At 54.4% G+C, this 25,161-nt stretch overlaps 2 protein-coding genes across 2 annotated transcripts in view; one reads left to right on the forward strand and one right to left on the reverse strand.

Moving 5' to 3' along the window:
* Positions 1 to 25,161, reverse strand: part of LOC141971824 (uncharacterized) — a 165,479-nt gene that overhangs the window by 27,336 nt on the left and 112,982 nt on the right. The gene's annotated exons all lie outside the window — the stretch shown is intronic.
* On the forward strand, positions 1,154 to 18,058 carry SENP1 (SUMO specific peptidase 1). Its single transcript, XM_074929505.1, has 17 exons — positions 1,154 to 1,209; positions 1,471 to 1,731; positions 2,504 to 2,576; positions 2,684 to 2,843; positions 4,327 to 4,486; positions 4,809 to 4,912; positions 4,991 to 5,238; positions 5,424 to 5,478; positions 5,784 to 5,822; positions 5,916 to 6,000; positions 6,277 to 6,429; positions 6,645 to 6,776; positions 7,485 to 7,688; positions 8,554 to 8,633; positions 14,190 to 14,274; positions 15,567 to 15,662; positions 16,287 to 18,058. The coding sequence occupies exons 1-17, from the start codon at positions 1,207 to 1,209 to the stop codon at positions 16,347 to 16,349; spliced, it is 2,001 nt and encodes a 666-aa protein (XP_074785606.1). The 5' UTR covers positions 1,154 to 1,206; the 3' UTR covers positions 16,350 to 18,058.

Below are 25,161 nucleotides of genomic sequence, written 5' to 3' on the forward strand. Positions count from 1 at the left end.
CCCTATAGGGTGACACCCTATAGGGTTACACCCCCCATAGGGTGATCCTCTCGCCATAGGGTGACACCCTATAGGGTTACACCCCCCATAGGGTGATCCTCTCGCCATAGGGTGACACCCTATAGGGTTACACCCCCCATAGGGTGATCCTCTCCCCATAGGGTGACGCCCTATAGGGTTACACCCCCCCAGGGTGATCCGCTCCCCGTAGGGTGACGCCCTACAGGGTTACACCCCCACAGGGTGATCCGCTCCCCGTAGGGTGACGCCCTACAGGGTTACACCCCCACAGGGTGATCCGCTCCCCGTAGGGTGACGCCCTACAGGGTTACACCCCCCCCAGGGTGATCCGCTCCCCATAGGGTGACGCCCTACAGGGTTACACCCCCACAGGGTGATCCGCTCCCCATAGGGTGACACCCTACAGGGTTACACCCCCCCAGGGTGATCCGCTCCCATAGGGTGACGCCCTACAGGGTTACACCCCCACAGGGTGATCCGCTCCCATAGGGTGACGCCCTACAGGGTTACACCCCACAGGGTGATCCGCTCCCCATAGGGTGACGCCCTACAGGGTTACACCCCCACAGGGTGATCCGCTCCCCATAGGGTGACGCCCTACAGGGTTACACCCCCCCAGGGTGATCCGCTCCCCGTAGGGTGACGCCCTACAGGGTTACACCCCCCCAGGGTGATCCGCTCCCCATAGGGTGACGCCCTACAGGGTTACACCCCCCCAGGGTGATCCGCTCCCCGTAGGGTGACGCCCTACAGGGTTACACCCCCCCAGGGTGATCCGCTCCCCATAGGGTGACGCCCTACAGGGTTACACCCCCACAGGATGATCCGCTCCCCATAGGGTGACGCCCTATAGGGTGTCGCTGCCCTCCCGTGCTCTCCCCCCCTCCCCGAGCTGCCGCCGCCAGGGCCTCCGCGCCGCCAGGGGGGGTCCTTCTGCTCCCCCTCCACCCCTCACGGCGCATGCGCCACTTCCGCGCGGTCCGCACCCCCCCGCCGCGCCTCTCTGACGTCACTTCCGTCGCTGCCAACTTCCGCTTCCGTCCGCCTCGTTGCCGGCAGCCGCCACCGAGCCCGGGAAGGGCGCGCGCGCCCTCGGGACGCTTCCGCTTCCGGTAGAGCGGCCGCACCGGGTCGGGCCGGGGCCGGGGGGCGGCGGCGGCGGGAGCAGCCACGGTGGGAGCGGCCATGGTGGGCCTCGGCCTCGGCCTGCCCCGGCCGGGCGGCTCCGGGGAGGGGGGAGGCGAGTCCGGCCGCGCCGTGTGCGGGGCAGCGGTGCCGCCTCAGGGGGTGAACGCCGGGAGGCCTCGGCCGGAACCGCCGGCCGCGCTCTCTGCCCGGCGGGAGCCCCGGGGCCGCCGCCAGGTTTTCTCAGGCGCTGACCTGTTGGGAGGGGGGGGGGGTGCGTTTGTGCTTTTTCCCTGACTTTTTTCTCGTTATCTTCGTTTTTAGAAGGAAAATCGGCGTCGTCCGCGCTCTTCCGCCGCTCTCCGAGCCTGCCCGGCCCCTCGGGACAGAGACGGCTTCGCCGCTTCTCCTTTGCCGTCTCCGGGGAGGGCTGAGGGGGCCTCTTCTTCCTCTGATGTGTTCACGGAGCCCATGAGGATGGAGGCCCGGGACGCGGCGCGGGCCAACCACGGCTCCGTGTTCAAGGCCTTTCCCCTGCCCTCGCGCGCAGGCCTGCGGGACCCTCTCTCCCAGCCAGACAGCAAGGTGCGGCGGCCGCCTGATCCCCTGCTTGTGATTTGGGGGGGCCTGGTGGCTCTTTTAGTTCCCTTTTCCTCATCCTGGGGGTATCCCCGTGGGTCAGAGGTGACCGTGGGCAAAGGCATCTTTGTGCAACATCCCCCCCCGAGCCTTGACTTCAAAACCTGGGTGGTTTTGACACCCCCATCTCGGAACCCAAGGGTTCCAAGCTGCGAGCGCCCCGTTTGTGCTGTTGCCAGCGAGGGTGGAAAACTGGTCACGCGTGGAATCTGCCCTGGGGAGGGTAAACCCACACGTGGGTGTGCTCAGCTTACGGCCCCGGCGAGCGCATTCATGTTTCTTGACGCTGCAGTTGTGTCTCGACGAGTCGCTGCTGTAGCTGTGAAGCTGATCATTTTTGCCCAACAAAGAGATGAAATCAGTGTTGGGTTTTTCTCTCCTCGTTGTGTTTTCTCTCCTAGTGTGAGATTCATGGTTGGACTAGATGATCTTCAAGGTCTTTTCCAACCTGGATTATTCTGTGGTTCTGTTAAAACTGCCATCACACCGGTCAGAGAGGGTTTTAGGAGAGGCCTGGAGAGCGACTGACACTTTGGCTGCATTGCCAGACCAGCCCCAGTGTGTTATTACCCCAGTCTGCCTCAGTAATTACTAATTTATAACGACGTTACTGGGGAGGAGCTGTAACGTTTCATGTGCTCCCACAGTTTTATCGCGCCCGAGGTTTAAGTTTGAGCTGTGCTTTCTTCTAATAAAAACCTGCAATCTTTTCACGCAGTTTTTACCCAACAAGATCAGTGGTTTCGCTTGCCCTGCTGGAAATGCGTCCTGTGCTCTCAATTACAGCCCAGGTAAGTTGTCGTTTTCTGCCCTGTTTTTGCTGTTTCTTCCCCTAAGCAGCTTGAGGGGTGGGAAGATGTGGCTCTTTCTTGACTGCTGCCGTGTTTCTCCCCTACAGAAGTCCCCTGCCCGGAGAGCTACCGGGCAGCGGGGGAGCCTCGAGCCTTTGGCTCCAGCGCCAACGGGCAGTGGAGGGGTTTGGTTCCCCCTCTGGGCTCCGTGCCACAGAAGCCGAGGGTGAGCCGAGGCTCTTACCTTGAAGCTCGCAAAAACCCCAGGTGCGTACAGCTCCCTTCCACGTTTAACCTTCCCCACAGAGCCCTGGGGGAACTTCACGTGGGGATTTTTCCCCACTCAAACCGTTGCTGTCAATACAGAGCGAATCCAGGGAGGAAATAATTGTGTGGATCGAGGTTGGCCGCGTCTGTAGGTGCCTTTCAGTGTTTATAAACCTCCCTGTGGCAAAAATGCTGCGTAAAAAGTGTGAGCTCTGGTTTTGGAAGGACACAGTGTGATGTAACCTGCCTCTCACGGAAGCTAGTGGTGTAACGGATCGGTTTTGAGTGTATCAGGAGTGCTGGGATGAGAACAGGCACATCATTACACCGCTGAGAAATGGGGGGAGAAATGACGTGTTATTTTGTGATGGAAATGTGCTGGTTAGTGCGTGTGGTGCTGGGTGGAGGTGCTGTTTTTGCAGCTGGCATAAACTCATGTTGCTTCAGACCTTTCCAGACCGGCTCAAGTTTATCGCTCCTGAAAAATCCTCACAGTGACCAACGTTTGCAGATAGGGAAAATTTAATTTCAACGAGACAAATGCCAAATCAACCCCCTGTATTTTTTTTCATGAGCTGTTAGGTGGGCCTGGGCGTGGGAGTGAGGAGAAGCGAGGTGAGGGGAGGGCAGCTGCTGTTCTGGATAAATGATAATGTGGGGAGTGGTGTCTGTGGGCGAGGTGCAGCCATTTTGTGGTGCGTGGATGGAAGCGGGAGCTGGTGGATCTGGCGGGAAGGAAGGTCTGGCTGGGGGTTTCCAGGCTGTGGCTCCTCGGCCTCGCAGTGCCATCTGGTGGCATCTGTTCGGCCGCACAGGCCTCGGCAGTGGTTTTGGATCAAGCCAGGCTTCAGCTTTGTGATGGCTCTTAAAATGCCAATCACAGAATCGTCTGGGTTGGAAAAGCCCTTGAAGCTCCTCTAGCCCGACCATGACCCTCCCCCTGACCCTTCCCAACTCCCCCAGATCCCTCAGCGCTGGCTCAGCCCGACTCTTCAACCCCCCCAGGGATCCCGGGGACTCCCCCCTGCCCTGGGCAGCCCATTCCAACGCCCAACAGCCCCTTCTGCACAGAAATCCTTCCTCAGAGCCAGCCTGACCCTGCCCTGGGCAGCTTGAGGCCATTCCCTCGGGGCCTGGCGCTGGGGCCTTGGCTCCAGAGACTCATCCCCCCTCTCTGCCCCCTCCTGGCAGGGAGTTGCAGAGGGCCAGGAGGTCTCCCCTCAGCCTCCTCTTCTCCAGACTGAACCCCCCCAGTTCCCCCAGCCGCTCCCCAGCAGACCTGTGCTCCAGACCCTGCCCCAGCTCCGTTGCCCTTCTCTGGCCACGCTCGAGTCATTCAATGGCCTCATTTCAAATCAAATCCTCATTTCTCATCACATTTAGGTAGCCTGGTTCTTGGCTGGGTTTGGGGCTGGGGGTGAGTGAGATTACAGATTAAACCACACATGGTGTGGGATAAAAGCGTTTCTTTCTCCCCTCGCAGTGGGACATCCAACAGTTTTGTAGGAAAATCCAACCACCATTGCCACGCGTCGGCTTTTCCCATCAAACCTGCTCAGAGCCCTTCCTGGAGCGGGCCGTGTCGCCGCAGCCTGCTTAGCCCCAAGAAAACTCCCCGGCGGTTCGTCAGCACGGCAGAGGAGGTAAAGAAAAGGCTGGGAGAGCGTGTAGTGGGTGGTGATATCTGAGGAGATCTTTTTGGGGCACCGTGAAGTGCTTGAGGTGGCTCTAATGGACTGTCTGGCGCTGGATTCGCTCCTTCTGCCAGGCAGAAGCCGCCTTCAGCTCTGCTCACGCTCAGACTTAACTGCGGTAGGTCTGATCCAGGCTGATGGCTGAACTCTTCAAGCCCCCTGGATGTGCTTCCACTGACAAAACCCCTGCTCCCACATGTATCTGAGTAGTGACTCACCGTGTCTATATTGAAATCACGTCGGCTCAATGTATCTGGTTGTTTCCCCGCAGACTGTTCGAGAGGAGGAGCGAGAGATCTACAGGCAGTTGCTTCAGATGGTCACAGGAAAACAATTTTCCACGTCCAAGCCCTCTTCGCTATTCCCCTTCCACCTGTGAGTATGTAAAAGGCTCTTCCCCAGCCAACAGCACCACGTGGATTCCCTGGGAACTTAACTTTCTGTTGTTCCTAGGTCTAGGTGTTCAAATTCCAGCAAAACCGTAGTGAAAGAAACTTCCAGCAAGAACTCAAAGCTGTTTGAAGCTCACAGTGTTGCACCAGCCCCTTCAGCAACCAGCGTCCTCCGAGCACAGGAGCAGCCCTCACACAAACCGTCGCTCTACTCTGCCCCCAGCTATCCCCCCAATATCTTTGAGTCCAGTAACTCCACAGCCCAGCATCAGCAAGAGAATCTACCAGCATCAAACACACAGTCTGAAGGTAAAAAAAAAAAAAAAACAAACCAAAACACAAAAGGAAAGCCCCAAAACCTGGCAATCAACTTAAAATATGTGTGGCAAACCTGCTTCTTCCCTCTCCTCTCTGTCTTTGGACTCCTGCAGCAGTTGTGGAAGCAGGTGGTAATTGTGGGGGTAACAACATTCTGTCAACTTTATTCTTTTTAGGGTCAGACTCTGTCATTTTGCTCAAGGTAAAGGATTCCAGAACCCCAGCACCAAGGTAAGAGGCTGTCAAGTGGTATCTAGAGGAAGGGATGGGCTGCACTAACTGTTTTTAATTCCACGGAGAGGTGAGAATGCAGAGAAGCTGACCAGTGGCTCTCTGAATGTTGTGGAGAGAGAGCAGTTTGCTCTAATTACAGGAATTTGAGTGTGATGTGTCAAGCCTCTTTCTTGAAACCTGACTGCGAATCACTGGCAGATAGATCTGTTGCAGGACTGTCCTCAGATAATATTCACAAATCGCTTTTTGTGCGATTATTTTCGAAGGCGAATGCTTACACCTGTCCTTTCTCCCCATTTTAGCCTCCCCTTCTTCCAGGCAGAACTGTGGATCAAAGAACTGTAAGTACCCGTTTTCTGCTCTGTTTTTGTGCCGTGAGTGCTCAGGCGTAGAAATAAAACGCTGATTTGTTCACGTAAACTCTTGCTTTTCAGGACCAGTGTCTATGATTCACGAGCTCGGGAGAGGTGGCGGCAGATTGAAGAGCAGAAAGCGCTGGCCTTACAGCTGCAGAGCCAGGTAACAGAGTCGCTACTGAAAGTAACCTGCAAGTCTGGATGTTAAACCATAGAACAGAAAGCAAATTAGAAACGGAAAAAATGGCAAAATGACCCCCTTTGGGGTCTGGTGTCTTTGTTGCTGCCCATTCCCCGTGGCCGGGCTCTCAGTAGTGTCATGGCCAGGATGAACGTTCCCCCATCTGTGGTCCTTTCTGCCTCTCCTGGAACAATTGGCCCCACATAGCTCCCTCGTGGGCCCTTGGACACCACCAAACCTAAGGGTCTTCTCCTTCAGCGGCTGCAGGAACAGGAACACTCGGTGCAGGATCTGGTGGATTTAAATCTTCGAGTACCCCTCGAGAAGGAAATCCCCGTCACTGTGGTCCCAGAAGAGAAGGAGGATGCCAAGTCAGCTGATGGCGAAGAGGAGTTCCCCGAAATCACTGAGGTAACATCTGCTGGGATCTAGTATACACAAACAGAGGCTTGTGTGCGTAAAAGATCTAAACACAAGTGGAATTTCCAGAGATCTGTGCCTAGAAACAGATAGCTGTTCCCTTTTGCTGGGGAACGAGTTTGTCCTTTGAGGAGCAAAGACTAAAACTGGGTTGATGGGAATAGTGGGAACTCTCCCTTCCAATGCTGTCTGTGTCCTCCCTGTAGGAAATGGAAAAGGAAATCAAGAATGTATTCCGAGGTGGGAACCAGGACGAGGTCCTCAGCGAAGCTTTTCGGTTAACGATCACTCGGAAGGACATTCAGACCCTCAACAACCTGAACTGGCTCAACGATGAGGTGAGGAGTCAGAACAAGAGGGAACGGCTGGAAACTGCCACAGGGGAGGCTCAGGCTGGGCAGGAGGAGAAAATGTTTCAGGGAAGAGTGGTCAGAGAGGGGAACAGGCTGCCCAGGGAGGGGGGAGTCCCCATCCCTGGGGGGGTTTCAGGGCCGTTGGGATGAGCTGTGGGGGATGTGGGGTAGGGGAGAACTTTGTAGAGTCGGGCTGAGGGTTGGACTCGATGATCCCGAGGGGCTTTTCCAACCTGAGGGATTCTGGGATTCTGAGTCTACCTTGGGCTGTTAAGGTGGGTTTTTTTCAGCAATTTATTGAAGTGAATAAACGTGTTTGTCTTCTCTGTGCTGCAAGAAGTCAGAGAGTGACTGTGTGGGCTGTGGCTCACGCTTTGGAGCAGTCAGTCTGTGGAGAAACCCCTGTGCAGACCAAGCACATAAAGAAATAATCATACTGGGAGGAGTGGGCCTGACCGTGGACTTGATTAAAGAAAAAAAAAGTAAAACTTAAATATGGAAGGCTGCATTCCTAAATCTTTCTGGATTTTTGAAGGTTTTAAGGCTCTTGAGCTGTTGTAAATCCCCCTGGGGGCAGGTCTTCAGAGGAGACAGGTAGAGGCAAAACCAATTCCTCAATTTTGCACCGGGGCAGAGAACGTTATGCAGAAGTGTCAACCCACTAACATGTCCTGGATGCTTTTTCTTTCCCAGATAATTAATTTCTACATGAATTTGCTGATGGAGCGGAGCAAAGAGAAGGGTTTGCCGGCAGTTCACGCCTTCAATACTTTCTTCTTTACCAAATTAAAAACGGCGGGGTACCAAGCTGTGAAACGGTGGACTAAAAAAGTGGATATCTTCTCTGTGGATCTCCTCTTGGTGCCTATTCATCTGGGAGTGCATTGGTGCCTGGCAGTGAGTGCTTTAGTTCCTCACAGTAGAGTGTAGTTGTTCTATAAACCCACCTGGCTACGGGTAGAATCTGACTTTTGAGTGATGCTGTTGTCAGTTGTTTGCACGGAGGGGAAAATGTTGTGTTAGTGGCTAAAATCACAGTCTGGAGTCAAAAGATAGCTGCAATTTTTGGTGTGTTTCTAGTCTTTTTTTTTTAAAAAAAAAAAAACGAACAACACCAAACAGGCAGCTGTGAAGGTCAGGTTAGGCTGGCTTATTCTCTGGAGAAAGATCTTGTTTCCACGTTCCCACAAACTCGCCTTTAGAGCCGTTGCCGCGAGATCCTTTTAGAGAGATTTAGACGACAGATACCTCACAGGTCCCTCCTGCCCCCGATTTCTTCCGTCCCTTCTCTTGGCTGCTGGCACCTCTGTAGTAACAGATCACGCGTGGAGTTTTAAACCTGCGTCAGCCTCCTTAGCTCAAACCTCCTCCTGGGATTGTTAAACTTGCCCGGAAAGGCGGGTGGGTGATGGTGTGGAAACGGGGCACAGGGCCCTAAAAAACCACCTTGGGGACTCAGCACGAGCTGCTCGGTTATGCAGACTGAGTAAATCAATCTGTGGCGTTAACAATCAGGATGACACAGTGCTCTTGTGTTTTACCAGGGGGCTCTGGGAAGAGCCTGATTTTAGAGATTTGAGTGGGGGAAATAACACGGCAGCAAGGCGGGGATTTTTGGGGAGGGTTGTATCAAAAGTGCTGGAAGTCCCCTAAAATCCTTCTCTGCTGTGAAATGATCCAAACTTCTTTTTGTTGGCAGAGCGTCAGGACACAGGGTGAGCTCCCCGTGTCGTGCGTTACTAACGAATCTCTCTTTGTGTAGGTTGTAGACTTCAGGAAAAAAACCATCACCTATTATGACTCCATGGGTGGAATAAACAGCGAAGCCTGCAGGATACTGTTGTGAGTAACAATTCTTTGAGTTGTGCCTGTTTAAAAAAAAAAAAAAATCAGCTGCTGAGCTCGCTCTGGAAGCGACAGCCCTTCCCGTGGGCACGGTCCCTTCCTGGGTCCCCAAAGGAGGATTCAGAGGAACATCCTGGATTTCGCACTTGGTGTTTCACCACGCGTGGCGGAGGCGATCCGCAGGTACGGAGCCGCTTTGTGGGAGTCCCCTGCTGATGCCTTGACTTCACCTCTTCCCAGAAGATCTGCCAGTGAGGCTGGTGTTATTTTGGTGGGCAGGGACAGGTGTCAGACCTATTCTCTTCAGGACACCGGGATTCACCAGTCTTGCGGAGTCCTCTTGGACATCATCTTAGGAGGAAAAAAGCTTCTCAGACCCTGAGGGATGGGGGTCCTTCCCTTGTCTGCTTGAAGAAACAGCGTCTCCTGGCCCCTTCCTCCAGGTGGGAGCTTTTCCTGCCTCTGCCGAAGCTCAGCTCTGTAGCTTGGCCCTTTGTTTCAAGAAGTTGATTCTGGAGAGCGCGGCGGGGGATGTAGGGTGTGGGAATGCCTCTTGCATCATGGATAAAGGTTTGCAGGGGGTCTCTTCTTGTGCCGACTGTGCTGTGAGCTGGGTGAAAGTTGTTCTTCCTGTGGTCAAACTGCAGACGAGCTCTTGGCTTCCCCATCCCGAGCGATGCCCTGGGAGGGAGCAGGGCTGGGTTAAATTTGTTCTTCCCAGGTTCAAGCTGCAGACGGACTTTTGGTTTCCCCATCCTGAGCGATGCCCTGGGATGGAGCAGAGCTGGCTGCCTCCTCTCCAAGCTCTTGCAGAAGAAAATGTGCTCACATGTCAAATCCAGAACTGTTTCCCCCTATTTGGACGCTGCTCCTGAACGGAGCACAATTCAAACTGAGCTCTGACCTGGGCAGGGCTGAGAATCCCCCTTGGTTTGAAGGTCCCTGGTCACGTAGGGCCGTCAGGCTCGATACAAATCAGATTGCAAAGTGCTTCACAAAACGCAGTCACCAGCTCCTCTGTCGCTGCGGCGCTGACCCCGGGTCGGCCCTTGGTTCTGTTTCTTGTCTCGGCTTCGCTCCGACGTGACTTGGGAATGTGATCCCGAGTTTTCTGGCAGGAGGTTGAGCGTGTCAGCAGAGGTGTCACCCATTCAGTCAAGGAATGTGAATAATGATAAAGACAGACAGCAGACAAATGCCATTTCCAGCCCATTTAGCACCTTTGTTTTCCAGTTCAGGTGCTTTGCAGTCTGCGGGCACCGCGGTTATTCGTTTAAATAACTAAAAATAGCTGTTTCTTTTTTTTTTTTTTTCCCATGCTGTTCTGTGGTGGTCGAAAGGAAAAGTATAAAATCTTTGGAAATGGCTCAGGGCAACGTCTCTTAGTTTTGCTGTGGCTTCTACCTCCGTGTTTGGGAAGGCTGCGAGCAGAGCTGGCCTGCCTTGGGGCAGGGATAGTCGGGGTGAAATCAGTTCCTTTCAGCCTGAATTTTTTTGATTCCAAGGAAGAATGCACAGACGTCTGGTGAAGTAAAGCACCTGGGAAGTGAGAGGGGGACCCGGGAGTCCTGCCCGTGGTTCGTTTAGGGGTCTGGGACGAGGAAGCAGGTCCCCAAACTGGTGCTAGAGAGTGCCAGAGGATAGAGAGTGTTTCGGCCACGCAGGGTGAGTGGTAGAGAGCCGGGATTTCAGGTCGCTGTTGCCCTGGACGTAATTGTTTTCCCTCTGTTTCCTTTTAGGAGGCTTTTATTGGTTGAATGCAGTGGGAGGATCACACCGGGAAGAAGGGACGGAGGTCCTATTCATGGTTAGTGACCCTTTCATGCTTTCAATCGTTAGAGCTTCCTAAAGGTGGTGAGTGTTGTACCGTTGGCCAAGCTTCACAAAGGAGGGAAACTGAGGCACAGGGAAGGTGTCGGAGTAAATAAAGAGCCACTGGCCAGGCTAAGAGTGAGTAGGGCCCACGGATGTTGGTGGTTTGGTGGCTGCCGTGCTTTGTTTCAGCATCTGGGCTTTCACACCGCTTGGGTGTGAGACCTGGAGAGGATTTTTAAGAAAGCTGCCACTGTTTTAGGGTTTTCAGGGTGTTTTGGGGGGTTTCTCCTTGGGAAACATGGTGCTCGGAACCTCAGCTCTGCTGGAAGGGTCTGTGTGTTGGAGTGGACATAAACCAATCGGTTAAAATGATTTAAAAACTCAATTCTAGTGTAAAAACTTGATTTTAGTGTACCAAGGCTTAGGGGATAGAGTGCACAAGGCAACTCATGCCTGTGAAATCTTCTTATCTCCTGCTAGCAGCAGACACTTGAAACGCTTCCCTTTACACGCCCTTTACTACAAGGCTCTTAGACATTTAGCAGGACCGTGGAGTTGATTTCAACAATTCCCTGAGGCACCCGGGCAGGGGTTTTTTTTGTGTGTGTGTAAGCGCTGTGAGAAGACAAAAAAATCCCTTTTCAGATTTAGGAAAACTAGCTGGAAAACCTGCAGGATTTGACGGGGCATCTCGGTTTATGATTCAGTGTGTAATTCTGCTTCAAAATTGTGTCAGGCTTTTTCTCCTTGAGATCCTGACGAAGTTGCTAAGTTCTGCCTCCTGGAGTTGTCTCACGATTTGAAGTCAAGGCATTTTCTTTCAGTTCTGCCCCAAAAGGTGGGTCAGGCTGTTTTCCTAGGCAGGACCGGTGCTGCATTTCTCACACGACGTGTCTGTTGTTCACTGATCCCCGTGTGCAGGGTAAAATCCCTGGAGGCTGATTTTAGAAAAACCCACGCAGAGGACAGTCCCGGTCAGCTCAAACTCCGCGGAGTGGCTTATTTCCTTCCTTTTCTAGCAAACCACTCAGACTCCTTGGGCAGCTGCGCGCGTGTCGGCGTCGCGTGCGGGACTTGTGGTGGTCACAGATAAAACCACCCCGTCACTTTTTTTTCCTTCTTTAAACTTCCCCAGTGTCTCCCCCGGCTGCCAGACGAGTCTGGCGCTGGCGTCCTCCCTCCACCCCCGCTCCGTATGTGCTTGGAGCCTCGTCCCTGTTCCCACTCTGATGCATCTTTTTATTTATCAGCACGGCTTCACCCCCCGTCTCTAACGTGCACACAGAGTGGGCTGTGTGCTGCTGCTGCTCTTTTTTTAGCTGAGGATTCGAACGGGTTCTGCAGTAGGCAGTAATTGCCAGGATTTTTTTTTTTTTTTTTAATTGCGATTGAGGCCCTTAATTAATTAACGTTGTCACCGTGTTTGTGCTGTGGTGCAGATAATCTGCTCCCTTCCTCCAGCTGCCGTGCTGGAGGCTCAGCTCACCCTCGTTTTGAACCCGTTGCAAGGAGTTTCTTCTCCATCCGTTAGGTTTTATTTTTGGAGGTGAGATATGGAGACTTCTCGTGCTCGGTGAAAGTTGGGTTTTTTTGGTTGGGTGTTTTTTTTTTTTTTTTTTTCCCTGAGACTTACCCCCTGCTGATCTTGTCTTGTCCAAACTGCAGCTGAGTCAAAGCAGCCAAGAGCTTCCCAAGAGCAATTACAGCCGTTGCTGGCGGCCAGCAGCCCCTGCGCTGGGGAACTGGGCTGGGTGCGTGCGTCCAGCTAATGAAGGCTGATAGAAAACTCTTGTCTGGACCTGATCTGCCCTCGAGGGACTGCCAGGAAAGAGATTCCCCTCTGTGACGCTTTTACATCCAGCAAAACATCTTTCTGACTGCGTTTTAGAGACACGGCCTCTAGGAAGGGGCTGGCTTCGTGTTCTGAGGCTGCTGGGTCGTTCTGCTGCCACTTTGTGTACTTTGTTCAGTGGCCCCTGGGTGTTTCAGCGATTCTTAAGCCCAGGAGAATTTTTCTTTGGAGTTATTCTGTGGAGTTATGATGGAGAGAATCCCCTGACTGGCACCAAGGCAGCAAGTTCAAACTTAGATCTTTTGGGCTTGCGTGCGGGTCGCGTCACCCCCTCCAGCCATCGCGTTTCAGCGTTTACTAACAGCAAGATGCGATTTAGCCAAGTCTTTGTGGATCAGATTTCCAAAAGATGGCACATCTCCCCGCGTTGGCGGCCAAACCTCCCTCCCTCTCCGTGCCAGATGCTCTCTTGACCTCTCCGTTGGAGCCAGCAGCATCTAATCCCTCGCTTTTCCTTTCCAAACTTTCTGATCACAGACACGACAGTGAGAGGACTCCTTGGGCAGTTTTGAGAAGGTGCCAAAGGCGAAGGAGATGGTTTCTGTAGATCTTCCCAGTCGTTTTGGTAACTGAGATGAGCAGAAGATGTCTGCAAAGCTGAATGTCACTTAATGACTGTGGCAGGCAGCAGAGAGGGGCTTCTTTAGGGCCACTAAGAACCTCTTGGGCCCATCTCATCTGTGGGCTCCTTCTAGTCCTCCTTTATGTCTGAACCCTTCCTGAACTCCCGTTTCCATCCTTCCCAGTGAAGGGAATGGTTCAAGGTGTTCATAAATGCAAAGAAAAAGTGTGTGGCAGTTGCTTGGATATGATTTGGGCACAGTCCAAAGAGTTTCTAAAGTTAGAGTTTCTAAACTTTCTCAAGGAAGCAGGAAGAAAAATCCCAATTTTCTGTTCTTCCAGTGGTATCATTTAGGCCAAACTGGTGGAAGCCTCTTTGGGCGGAGGAGATGGGCCAGTACCCATGAGCTTTCCTTGTTCTCCGGTTCTAGGAACGGGAATGGGCCTGGCTGTGCAGCTCTTCTCCCTCTGCTAAAAGCTTGTGAGAAGTATTTGACATCCCACCCCTGCCACGCCTGGCTCCTTCTCCCACTTGACTCGGTCCCTGCAGCAGCATCTCGGAGGGGACTTGGGGTGGCTTTTCCCAGGGCTGCCTCCCCTCCATCCCCAAGCCTTGGAAAATCAGGGTCATCTTCCCAACTTTCCCCCTTCTTGAAAGCAATTTCCATCTGTCCTCTGCTGTGGGAAGAAGAAATTAAATCAGGTGTGGAAGGGAAACCTGGGAGAAGAGCTCCAGGAGAACATCTGCCAGTGAGCTGAACCCGCCACCAGCCTGGAGACGAACTTCGTGGTGGGTTTTTTTCACACTTTACACACAGGGCCATTGTTCCAGAGCTGCTGGGGTGCTGTTACTTTTGACAAATCTCCTCCTGTCTACCTTTATGCTAAGTAAAATCCTCAACAGAGTAGAGGCACCATCCCAGAGGGAGTTCAGCCCTCTGGTCTCCCCTCGAGGATAAGGCTCCGCTTGCAGGAGCCTGTTGAGGCAGCCCCATGGCTGCTGAGCTTTTCTCTGCCATGAGTCACTCTCTGATGAATTAGATTTGTTCTCGCTGGTTTATTTGTGGTTTTGACTCTCTGCTTGGCAGGTACTTTTTTTTGGATGGGTTTTTAAGTTCTGCTTGGTCCTTCTTTTGACTGCCTCAAAGCCCGGGTCTATAGAGCCCTTTTTAAAATGGCCAATACCGAGACGAAAATATTGGACTTCCATTTTGCATTAATTCTGCAAACATGGCAGAGGACATCTTAGGTAAACTGACATATAGTGTCCTGGCTGGCTTCCTCCGTCCCTCTAAGTAAGCTTTCTTTGTTCTCTTATTCTACAGGCAATACTTAAAACAGGAAAGTCTTGACAAGAAAAGGAAAGAGTTCGACACGAATGGCTGGTCGTTGCTGAGTAAGAAGAGTCAGGTGGGTTCATGCAGTCAGAGGTTTGGAGAAGGAGTTTCTCTTGGTCCTTTTGTTCTTGACCCAGAAGCACCTTTCCTGGTTTTCCCAACGGCCACGTCCTCGTGGTGACAACGAGTGGTGAACAAATCCCAGATCTTCAGTGGCAGATTCCTGTCCAGACCAAGGTGGAACGTGGTGGGGGGGTGTTTCCTGAACCGGGGGTGCCCCAGTGCCACCTCAATTTTGGGGGCTGCTCCTGTTTAACATCTTTACTGATGCTCTAGAGGAGGGGATCGAGTGCCCCCGCAGTCCGTTTGCAGATGACACCAGCTGGGTGGGAGTGTTGATCTGCTCGAGGGTGGGGAGGCTCCGCAGAGAGACCTGGGCAGGCTGGAGCGCTGGGCTGAGCCCAACTGGGGGAGTTTCACTGAGGGCAAGTGCCGGGGGCTGCCCTTGGGCCACAGCAACCCCCAGCAGGGCTACAGGCCTGGGGAGGAGTGGCTGGAGAGCTGCCGGTCAGAGAGGGGCTGGGGGGTGAGAATGAGCCAGAGTGTGCCCAGGGGGCCAAGGAGGGCAATGGCATCCTGGCTTGTACCAGCCCTGGCGTGGCCACAGGGACAGGGAAGGGATCTGAGCCCTGGGCTCGGCACTGGGGAGGCCGCCCCTCGCTGAGGGGGTTCAGTTCTGGGCCCCTCACCCCAAAAAGGCCATTGAATGACTCGAGCGTGGCCAGAGAAGGGCAACGGAGCTGGGGCAGGGTCTGGAGCACAGGTCTGCTGGGGAGCGGCTGGGGGAACTGGGGGGGTTCAGTCTGGAGAAGAGGAGGCTGAGGGGAGACCTCCTGGCCCTCTGCAACTCCCTGCCAGGAGGGGGCAGAGAGGGGGGGTGAGTCTCTGGAGCCAAGGCCCCAGCGCCAGGCCCCGAGGGAATGGCCTCAAGCTGCCCAGGGCAGGGTCAGGCTGGCTCTGAGGAAGGATTTCTGTGCAGAAGGGGCTGTTGGGCGTTGGAATGGGCTGCCCAGGGCAGGGGGGAGTCCCCGGGATCCCTGGGGGGGTTGAAGAGTCGGGCTGAGCCAGCGCTGAGGAATCTGGGGGAGTTGGGAACGGTCAGGGTGAGGTTCATGGTCGGGCTGGAGGAGCTTCAGGGGCTTTTCCAGCCCGGATGATTCTGGGATTCTGTGGTTCTGTGGTTTCTGCCGACCTGCCTCGTTTGAGAGAGGTTCCTTTGCTTGGAACTCTTCATCCTTAGAAGCTGACGAGCGGGAACCAGCTCCTCTGGAAATAACATTTGATTTTGTGTCCTTTTCATTAAAGGAAATCCCGCAGCAGATGAACGGCAGCGACTGCGGGATGTTTGCCTGCAAATACGCCGACTGCATCACCAAAGACAAGCCCATCAACTTCACTCAGGTACACCCCGCCCTGGCCTGCCCCTCGTGCTTGGGGAGAGACGGGCACGTGGCCCTTCTCTGTGCGTATTCTGATTTTTCCAAACACACTTTGCTTCCTTTTCTGGGGGTTTAAAGTGCCCCCATCCCACGCAGGGAACGTCCTGCCGCTCCTTGGGGTAGAGCTGGCCCACGGTGATGTGGCACCACGTGAAACCGTTCCTCTAAAGCCATCCCTGGGTCTCCTCTTGTGCTCAAATCCATCCCAGCTGCAGCTGGGGAGAGCTCACAAACCCCTAACGGGACTCACCCCAATGGAAATGGGGCATTGTAGCCCGAATCCCAGGGAATTTCAGTGTTACTTAACATTGTCAGCCTCCACGGAATATCCCACGTGTGAATATTTTACTTGTAATTATTACAGAATACATACCCTCAGAGTTACATTATTACCTAGATCTCACCCGCTCTCCTGTTTTCCATAACCAAAAAGGAAATTTCACACACACACACACACAGAGGCACCACTGCAAAAGCTGCCCCAGGAGCGTGGCTGCTCCATAAACAGCCCAGCAGTGACAGACACGCTGATGGACATTTTTTTTTTCTTTCTCTTCTCTCTCTTTCCTCCCCTCCCACCCCCAAGCAACACATGCCCTATTTCCGAAAGCGAATGGCCTGGGAAATCCTTCACCGCAAGCTGTTATGATGACGCTGTGCCCGAGGTTGTATCAGAAGTGCCCGGATTTGCCCTGAGCCACGGCGGGCACGGACCTGCCCAGGGCTTCACTCAAAGACACAGCAAACAAACTCTGTATCATATTTTTGATAAAACACCATTCACGGACCAATGCGCAATAGAAATGTTCAGAAGCACACTTGCCTTTTTTCTTTTTTTTTTTTTCTTCCGCCCCTTTTTTTTTGTGTTTTGTATTTCGAGACCTATTTTTACAAGCAATTTCAGGTGCTGAGACTTGAGGGGGCAGCTTCGGACATTCACAAAACTTCTTTTTCTGCTTTTTGCAGCCCTTGCTGCCAGCTTGGAGCTGAGGGCATGACCCTGAGAGAGGGAAGGGGGAGGCGCTTCGGTGGGCTCTGATGCTTCGCGCGCTGGGAGAGCTCCAAGTCGGGTGGGCAAAAGCCTGTTTGGGGGTGGATGGAGGGGAGGGTTTGCGTGTCGAGGAACGTTTTTGCTGCATCCTCTGCTCCTGTACGATCTCCTCTCTGTCCTCAAAGCCGGCCTTTTCACACCCATCGCAAACTCTCGCCACCTGAGATTAAAACCTGGCACTCTCGGGACAGCCTGGCTGTGGGGTTTGGGGGGGCTGGAGACAGCTTGGGCATCCCTCGAGGGTGGCAGGTGGGAGCCAGGGAACTCTGGAAGGAACTTGTTTGTTAAACGCCGCTGTGGCAGAGTCATTTTTGTGGTCTCCCGGTTCTTTAGTATCAGCCGCTCACGGAAATTCAGGTACAAAACGAGTCGAGCCGATGGCGCTGTTGAATTGTTTTGTATATATTTTCAAACGCTTTTTTCCGGAGTGACAAAGGATAAAGTCTGCGTTGGGTTTGGGGTTGGTTTGGTTTTTCGGTTGTGGGGGGTTTTTTTTTGGTTTTTTTTGTTTTTTTCTTTTTTTGCCTGCCCTAGCTTTGCCTCCTCACAGGAGCCGGGGCTGCGGCTTCTTGCCACCTTTGTCCTTGCGCGGAGGGCCCCAGCTGAGCAGAATGAATTGCTCCTCTCTCTCCGTGATATTTTGCACATGTTTTGCCTGGGGATAAAGGCTGACGCAAGGTCAAAGGTCATGTTAGAGGCCAGGCACTGGCGTCCTGTCGAGAGGCTCTTCCAAAGGTACCTCCGAGTCCATCCAGCGCGCGACTCCCGGGAGCCGTCAGGATGAGCTGCATCCCCGTCGCTCACGGGGGCAGAAGTAAAACACTCAGAAGCACAGAAAACCCTTCCAAAACCCAGGGATTTTTTGGGGGTGCCCCAACGCTTCTGAATGTTTTACCCCGAGAGCTTGCTCCTCTGGGCTCTCCAGAGGGTCTCGGGTGGGGCCGTGCTGATGCTTTCAACTGTTTTAATTTATTCTCAAGTGCGATGTGGGAGGAAGCGGCGAGTGTTTGATGAGCTTCCCAAGCTGCTGAACCTGCTTTTCTCTCATGTACATAACCTTTTTAAGTATAAGTAAAGAATGAAAAAATGTCCACTTTTGTATTTTTGTCTCCAGATAGGGAGGGATATTTTATACATTTTTTCTCTACCTGTAAGCAGTAGTTTTGTACAAAACTTCTCCCTTTCAGCCCTTACGCCTGCCAGATTGTGTTCTTTGTAGGATGGATTGTACCCATTCCCTCTCCCCTCCGTGTGTTTTATACCAAGTTCATTTACTACCTTTTTCTATCTTTTACTGCGAGTAAAGATCTGAGGAAAAAAAAAAAAAAAGTAACGTATTTTTTTTTCTTTTCGTGCGCGTGTCGTGATTCAGAGTTAAATAAACCAACTGTGAGCTGTATCCCCGCACCAGGAGCTGGAGTGTCGCTGGTGGTGAGCAGCCCTTGCTCGGGGAAGGCTGTTTTGTGTAATTCACCTTCTAGTTAAAATAAATCACTCTCAGCAGGCTCGGGCGCTCACGCTATGGAGGTGTTTTAGCCCCATTTGATGGAGGAAGGAGCCGGAGCTGCTGCGAGCTGGAGTTAAAAGGCCTCTCCAGTTGCAGGCTGGGTGTTATCGCCTTTGGTTTTGGTGCTTTCTGGAGCTGGAGGTGGTGAGTTGGGAACGGGGATCCCGTCCCAGTAACCTGCTTTAGGGCTTCATCCCTCCCCACCCCTGGGAAGGAGCTTCCAGCCCCCACCGTCCCGCTCTGAACAGTAGTTCTGGGCTGAAAGAGCCCCTTACAATGTCCCAGGGACAAAAATCAACAAGTCCCATGTTTTCCTTGGCTCCCTTCTCCCAAAAAAGCCAGGGAGAAAATGGCCCTGTCAAAGGCAGCTTGTGCCTCGGCTGTGCTGGTACCCCGAAGAGGCTCACACCCCCTCCCCGGCCGCGCGGCTCCCAGCCCTCTGCGGCCACCAAAAATGCATTCAGCATTTATTCCTGCCCTTCTTTCTGGCTTATTAATAGAATAAATCATATTGCCCAGCCGGCCTGGCCATCCCAGTCTGGGGATTTTCAGGTCATATTGACTTTTTTTTTCCCTCTTTCCTGTATCCTTATTCCTAGACATGAGCAAGATTTTTTTGCCCGATATTTCCAAAGAGCCAGTTATTAGCGTCTCTGACATTCCTTACAAACACACACGTGGCTTCTGTAAATACCCACGGCGCTGTCTCCCACCCCAGGGCTCAATGCTCCATTCATCTGCTCCCAAACCTGTGCCTCGAAGTCGGGAATTACCTGCCCCTACTCGGTGCTAACGAGCTTTTCTAGCTCCCGTGTCTCCACCAGCCCCTCCGTGGGGTGATTTGCATCTCCCCGGGGCCTCCCTCTCCCACCAGGGGAGGGGGTTTGCTGGGGGCTTGTTGCAAAATCTCACGATGTGACACAGACTTGGTGCTTCTCCGGCTGCTGGCCCAGAGTTTCGGGGTGATGCTCCCTGCTCTGCTCCCACACCCGAGTGTGGTTGAGCCTAAAAACCTCCACCTGTTATTGCCGAAAAGAATCGAGTTTGTGTCTTTTTTTTTTTTTTTTTTTTCCTTCAGACGAAGATCCCTTCAGCCCCGGGGGCCCTTCTCCATCCTTCCCTCCTAGTCTTATTTCTGAGTTCCCAAAAGGAGGAAAACAAGAGTTTTATCCGCTGAAAATTCACAGTTGTCCCTTTTTCTCCGCTCGCTGGGACGGCCCCGGCCCCGCTGGTTTCCACAGCGGGTTCCAGTGTTGCCTCTGCCCGGGGCTGAGTGGCTCCGATACGGACCTGGAGCCGGTGGATCCGAGCGCGGAGCGAGGCCGTGGCCCAGAGGCGCTCGGGGGCTGCTCGATTCGGGGCCCCCACCGAGAACTTGGGGCTTCCTGCTGCCCTTAGCGGGTAAATAGATGATCGCCGGCTCTTGGTGTAGAGCGAGCAGGAGCCAGGACTATCTCTTGGGCTGTTGGGCCACCTCGTTCTGGGCTTCCTAGCCTAAGTGGTGCCTTCTGGGGTTGGGGAGCTTCTCTCTGTGAGCGATGGGACCCCCCCGAGCTGGGGGCTTCCTCCCAGCACCTCCCCGGGGGGGGCTCTGCTCTCCCCTCTGGCGTTTTCACCGTGGGTTGGCCCAGGGGTGAAGCGTCCAGCCCAGCTCTGGCTGCGGCTGGTTTTGGGGTCTGCGCCCCACCCCAAGTCCCTTGGGTGAAGGGCAGGACCTGGATGGTGGCTCCTGGCACCCTCAGGCCCCTCAGTGACGGGTGGGTGTCACCGTCTGTCCCTTGGCTGAGCCTGGAGCAGCCCCATGTCCCCAGCGACGCTCGAGGGCCCGGGGAGGGCGGGGGGGCACCGCTGGGAATCTTCCTGCCTAAGCGTGGCTCCTGATCTTCCCAACACCAGGAAATCCTCATCAACCTCCCCCCCGCCCCCCAACCCATCACCCCCAATTCCATCAGCAAAGCTCATCCCCCCCCCCCCCCCCTCACACCACACCCCTCACTCAACCCTGAGCTCGCCCGGGCGCAGGAGGTGACACGGTGACAAGCGTCGCCCCATCTCCCACCCCCTCGGTGCTGAATCCGTCAGGGCTGCTATGAGAAAAAAAAAAAAAGAAAAAAAGCAGCGCCGTTTGGGACAAAAATGCCCTTTGTGGGCTGCAGCGAGCGGCCGCGTGTTGCGATTGGCATCCGCATTGTTGGGTAAACTTTGTCCAGCCCGGCCGCCGCGCTCCGGCGAAATAATTAGGCGAGTTCTTATAAAGCCGAGTCCCAGATTTACGGCCGGTGTGGACACAGACGCCCTTGTGCCAGGGGGATGGAGGACACACACACACGCACACACGAGACATCCCTGGGTTGTGGCCCCTTGTACCCCCAAAAACCAGCGGGAGATGCCCCAAAACCCGGCGCTGATGCTGCAGGGGTGCGGCAGAGCACGTGCCCTGAAAACGGCCGGGGAAGGGGTTTCCAGCCGAGCTCTGGGGGCTTTTGGGGTGTCCCCCCCCCCTGAATGTGAGGGTGCTCAAGATGTGGGGGTGCTCGCAGCTTTGGGGCTCTGCTTTGGGTCCGATTCTTGGCATTTAGGGATGTGGCGGGGGGGGGTTAATCCCAACATCACTCTTGTGTCCCGTCCGTCCCCCCCCCACCCCCCCCCCGGTGTTGATTTGGAGCTTTGGGAAGATTTTTCTTGAGGGGAAGATTTGGGGACACCCCCCCCCTCTGTCCCCCACAGCCTGGGATCCCCAAATCCCGCCCGGGGGGGGCAGGATTCAGCCCAGCCGGTGACACCAGCTCAGCCCAGAGGACCCCAGCCCCGGGGCGTGACTCAGTTTCCCCTCTTCCCCCCCCAATTTCCAGCAGCTGGAGGGGGGGGGGTGTGCAGGGACACTGTCCCTCAATATGTCCCTGTCCCCCCCAAATGCCACCACGGTGCCATTTTTGATCCCCAAACCAGACAAGTCACAGGACAGGAGTCGGGGGGGGCTGCACACTCCACGACACTCCTGATTGTAATTTCTCCTAACGACGGGCCCAGCCCCGGCCCCCCGCTGCCCAGCCGGGGTCCCCCCACAAATCCCCCCACACCCCGCTAATCCCTCCAGCCCCGGCGCCTCATTAGGCCTCGCGACCCCGCTGCTTTTTTTTTTTTCCCTTTCCAAAAAAAACCAAAAAAAACCAAAAACCCACACCAAAAAAAAAAAAAAAACAACACCCAAACCCCCCCCCCCCCCACGGCCCCATCCTGCCCCGAGCCCGGTCTCCGTTCAAGCCGCGGGACCCTCGAGCCAGCCCCTGTAAGAAACGTTTGCTTTTAGGTTTGGTTTTTTTTTTTTTTTTTTCCCTGATTTATTTAATTTATTTTTTTTCCCTTTTTTTTTTTTCTTTTTTTTTTTTTTTTTTCCGGCATCCTCCGGCCGGGGACACAGAGGGCGGCTTTGTGCTGGCTGGAGGACGCCGCGGGGCAGCGCTTGGGGCCCCTGGCTCCCTGCCACCCCAAATAGGTGGCTTTGGGGGTGGGGGGGGGTGTCCCACCATCAAAGGATGCTGAATCCCTCACTATTCCCCCCCCCCCCGCGCTTTACTCCAGCGGGGGAAAAAGGGGGTGAAAACCCCTTCCTGCACGTCGGGGTTAGAAGCTGGAGTCGTTTTGGGGGTGCTGGGGTGTCTCTGATCCCAGAAATGGGGGCTCTGCCCTGGCACTGCTCAGCCCTGCCTGCATTTGGGGGGGCGTTTTGTGTGTGGGGGGGGTGTCACCTTTTGCCTTTGGGATGGATAAAGTGTGTATGTGGGGGTGTTGCAGCAGAGATGAGCCTTGGGGTGCTCTGAGCAGCCTGGGGGGGGGGGGGGGGGGGATTTCCCCAGAAGACAAGATGTTGGGTATGTGCCCCCCACCCCAGCAGCCAGTCACCCCCATATCTCAACCAGCCCCCCCCCAAACCAGCCCCTTGTAGAGATACAGCATCAAGCACCGACCCTAGGGGGAGAGGGGGTTCAAGTGGATGATTTGGGGGGGCAACAAGCTCGGCGAGGGGTCAGACTCGGACCCCCCCGGGGCTGGATCCGGCAGCACAGGAGATAACTGGGGCTGGAATCGGGGGTTTCTATTTCTGGTGGTTTATTTAACCTCGAGCGGGCGGCGGCGGCGGCCACGAGGTATTTATAGCTCCCAAAACACCCTCCGGGGATGGATCCTGCCCCCCCTGGCCTCTGCCACCGTTGGGCTCCGCTTTTGGGGACCCTAAACTCCCCAAATTTGAGATTTCACTTTTATTTTGCCCTTTTTATCTTTTTTTTTTTTTTTTTTAAAAAAAAAAGGCGCTCGGCCCCGGTGTCAGGAGACAGGGATGGGGACAGGCAGGGACGGCGGTGGCAGAGCATCCCCAGCACGGGGTGACAGCACAACTGGTGATTAACCCCCCCCCAAACCCCCCCCCCACCTCTCTTTTTATTTGCACCCCAATAACGAAGCATCGAGTCCACATCCATCAGCAGACCAACAAAAATAACCCCTTTTCGCATCACCTGTCCCAAATTTACAGGATTTGGCCCCAAAGCTGAGGGGCAGCGGACGCTCCCGCGCCGGGACGGCCCCGTCAACCCCCCGCGACACCTCAGCCCCCCCCTCCACCCCCCCACCCCCCCCCAAATGTCGCCGGCCTCTTTCCAGCCCTCATTAATTTGGGATAATCGTGGCTCTCATTAGCGGGGGCGCGCGCCTGCCAGTGTGTCCCCCCCCAGCCCTGGCATTGATGGCCGCAGCTTTTTGCCCTTTTTTTTTTTTTTTTTTTGGGGGGGGGGGGAACCATACACACCCCCCCCCCAGCCTACAAAGGATTTAGGGGGCCCTTGACACCCCAATGTTGGGGATTTTCCCACCCCTGAAACTGGTTTTGTGCTGGGGGGGGGTGTTCTCTGATGTCTTGTACAAGGGTTGTGCTAGGGGTGTTGGGGAGGGGGGGGGGGCGGGCGGCTTCACCCCCTTTTTCTTGGGTTGCTCCAAACATTTTGAGGCGCTGATGCCCCCTAAAAGCAGGGTGGGCCGGAGGGGGGGGGGAATGTGTGGGGTGTGGGAATTGAATGGCTGCGATTCAGGGTGCTCCTCCCAACCTTTGGGGCAAAACTCCTCACTTTTGGGGCGCAGAACACGCCGCCCCACCCCTTCAGCTAAATGTGGGGCACGAGGGTGTGAATTCTACCCCCCCAAAAAAAAAAAAAAACACAAAAAAACCCCAAAATCACCACGATCGCCCTCAAACCCGCCCCCCCCCCCGGCGCCCCCCCCGGCGCCCCCCCCTCTCCGAGGCGGCTCTGAGTCGGAGGCTCAAAGGGGCCCTTTGTGCGGCTCTACCTTCCCCAAAGAGTCGCCTTTTCATCCCAACCTCCGCGAGGAGGAGGAGGAGGAGGAGGAGGAGGAGGAGGAGGAAGAGGAGGAGGAAGAGGCCGGGTTCAGGGGCGAATTATTTGACATCATCTCACAAAAATGCCGGCGTCTTCTCCCCCCCCCCCCTCCCCTTCCCGCCCTCCCACCTTTCGGGGGCAGAAGAGCCCCTTGGAGGGGGGGGGGGGGTCAGTAGACAAAGGAGCTGTGTGTGATTCCCCCCCCCCTCAAAAAAAAATAAAAAAAATTGGGGGGGAAAAAGGCTTTTTTTGGAGCTTTGAGTCTGGATCAGCTGGGAAAGAAGCTGGGGGTGGATTCCCAGCTGGAGAAAGGATTGGGGGGGGGGGGAATTGGGGATCCTGGGGGGGGGTTTATTGAGCCTAAAGGTGGTTGGGAGCTTGTGGGGGTGACGCTGTCTGGTCCTGGGTGTCCCCAAAAGCAGCTTTTTTTTTTTTGGAGGGGGGGCAAATTGACCAAAAATGGGGCTGCTGGTGGGATGTTGTGTGTGTGTGTGTGTGTTTGTCTTCCGCCCCCCAGCTTGATTCAAACCTTATTTTGGGGCGGGGGGGACTGAGCATCCCCCCACCCACCCGCTACCCCCAGCCTGATATTAAAAATATAAAATTAAATAGCAACAAGTGAGGAGGGGAAAAAAAAAAAAAAATTAAAAAAAAAAAAATGTCCTTTTTCTGGCCACGCAGCCACAGCCAGGGGGACAAAGCTCCTTTCTGCTCCCCGTTCCCATGCCGGCCAGGGGAAATATTTGGGGGAAGGTCTGAGGTTAAGGGGAGGTACCAGCTTCGAAAAATGGCATTTTAATTTTTTTTTTCCTCTTTTACTGAAAAACGCTCTTTTTAAAGAAAAAAAATAAAAGGGGATAAGGGGGGGGGGGTGGTGGTGTCATCCCTGCTTGCCCCATAAAGCAAACAGCAGAGCAGGTGTCGGGGCCAGCGGGCGAGGAAATCCCTCTGGTTTGAGTCTATTTTTATGAGATTGAGGGTATTTTGGGAAATCTCCCAAAAAAATGGGGAGAAATGAGGCAAAATGAGGCAAAATGAGGCAAAATGAGGCAAAATGAGGCCTAGTGTCTGAATTTCCCCATCTCCTCCCCTGGTGGTTTTGAGCCCCAACTTCTTGTTTGAAAATGAAAAGCAAAATTGTTGGTTTTTCTATTTTTTTTTTTTTTTTTTGGGGGGGGAAGCGTCTGTTTGGGGATTCCGAAGTGGGGTTTTGGGGTGAGTTTGGGGGATTTTGGGTAAAAGTCGTGGGAGAGGGGAGAATGAGGCCTCGTTCGCCTGAAGACTTTGGTCCCAAATCCAAGTGATGCCGGTGGGATGGGGACGGGTGGTGGCATCAGTGGGGGGACACTTGCCTGGTTGGTGACATCAGGTGGGGACAGTCCCCTTTGCTGGTGGCATCAAGGTGGGGACATCCCCTTGGGTAGAGAGAGAGGATGGGGACAATCTCCTGGATGGTGACATCGGGGTAGGGACAGTCCCCATGGTTGGTGGCGTCAAGGTGGGGACAATC

This window comes from Athene noctua, chromosome 30 (assembly GCF_965140245.1).
Source record: "Athene noctua chromosome 30, bAthNoc1.hap1.1, whole genome shotgun sequence".
NCBI classification, from domain to species: domain Eukaryota; kingdom Metazoa; phylum Chordata; class Aves; order Strigiformes; family Strigidae; genus Athene; species Athene noctua.

Excerpts from the sequence above, each read along its gene's own strand:
- SENP1 (XM_074929505.1), top strand. Across the intron at positions 5,239-5,423 it reads ATCAAACACACAGTCTGAAG|GGTCAGACTCTGTCATTTTG; the intron begins GTAAAAAAAAAA and ends TATTCTTTTTAG. Across the intron at positions 5,479-5,783 it reads TCCAGAACCCCAGCACCAAG|CCTCCCCTTCTTCCAGGCAG; the intron begins GTAAGAGGCTGT and ends TCCCCATTTTAG.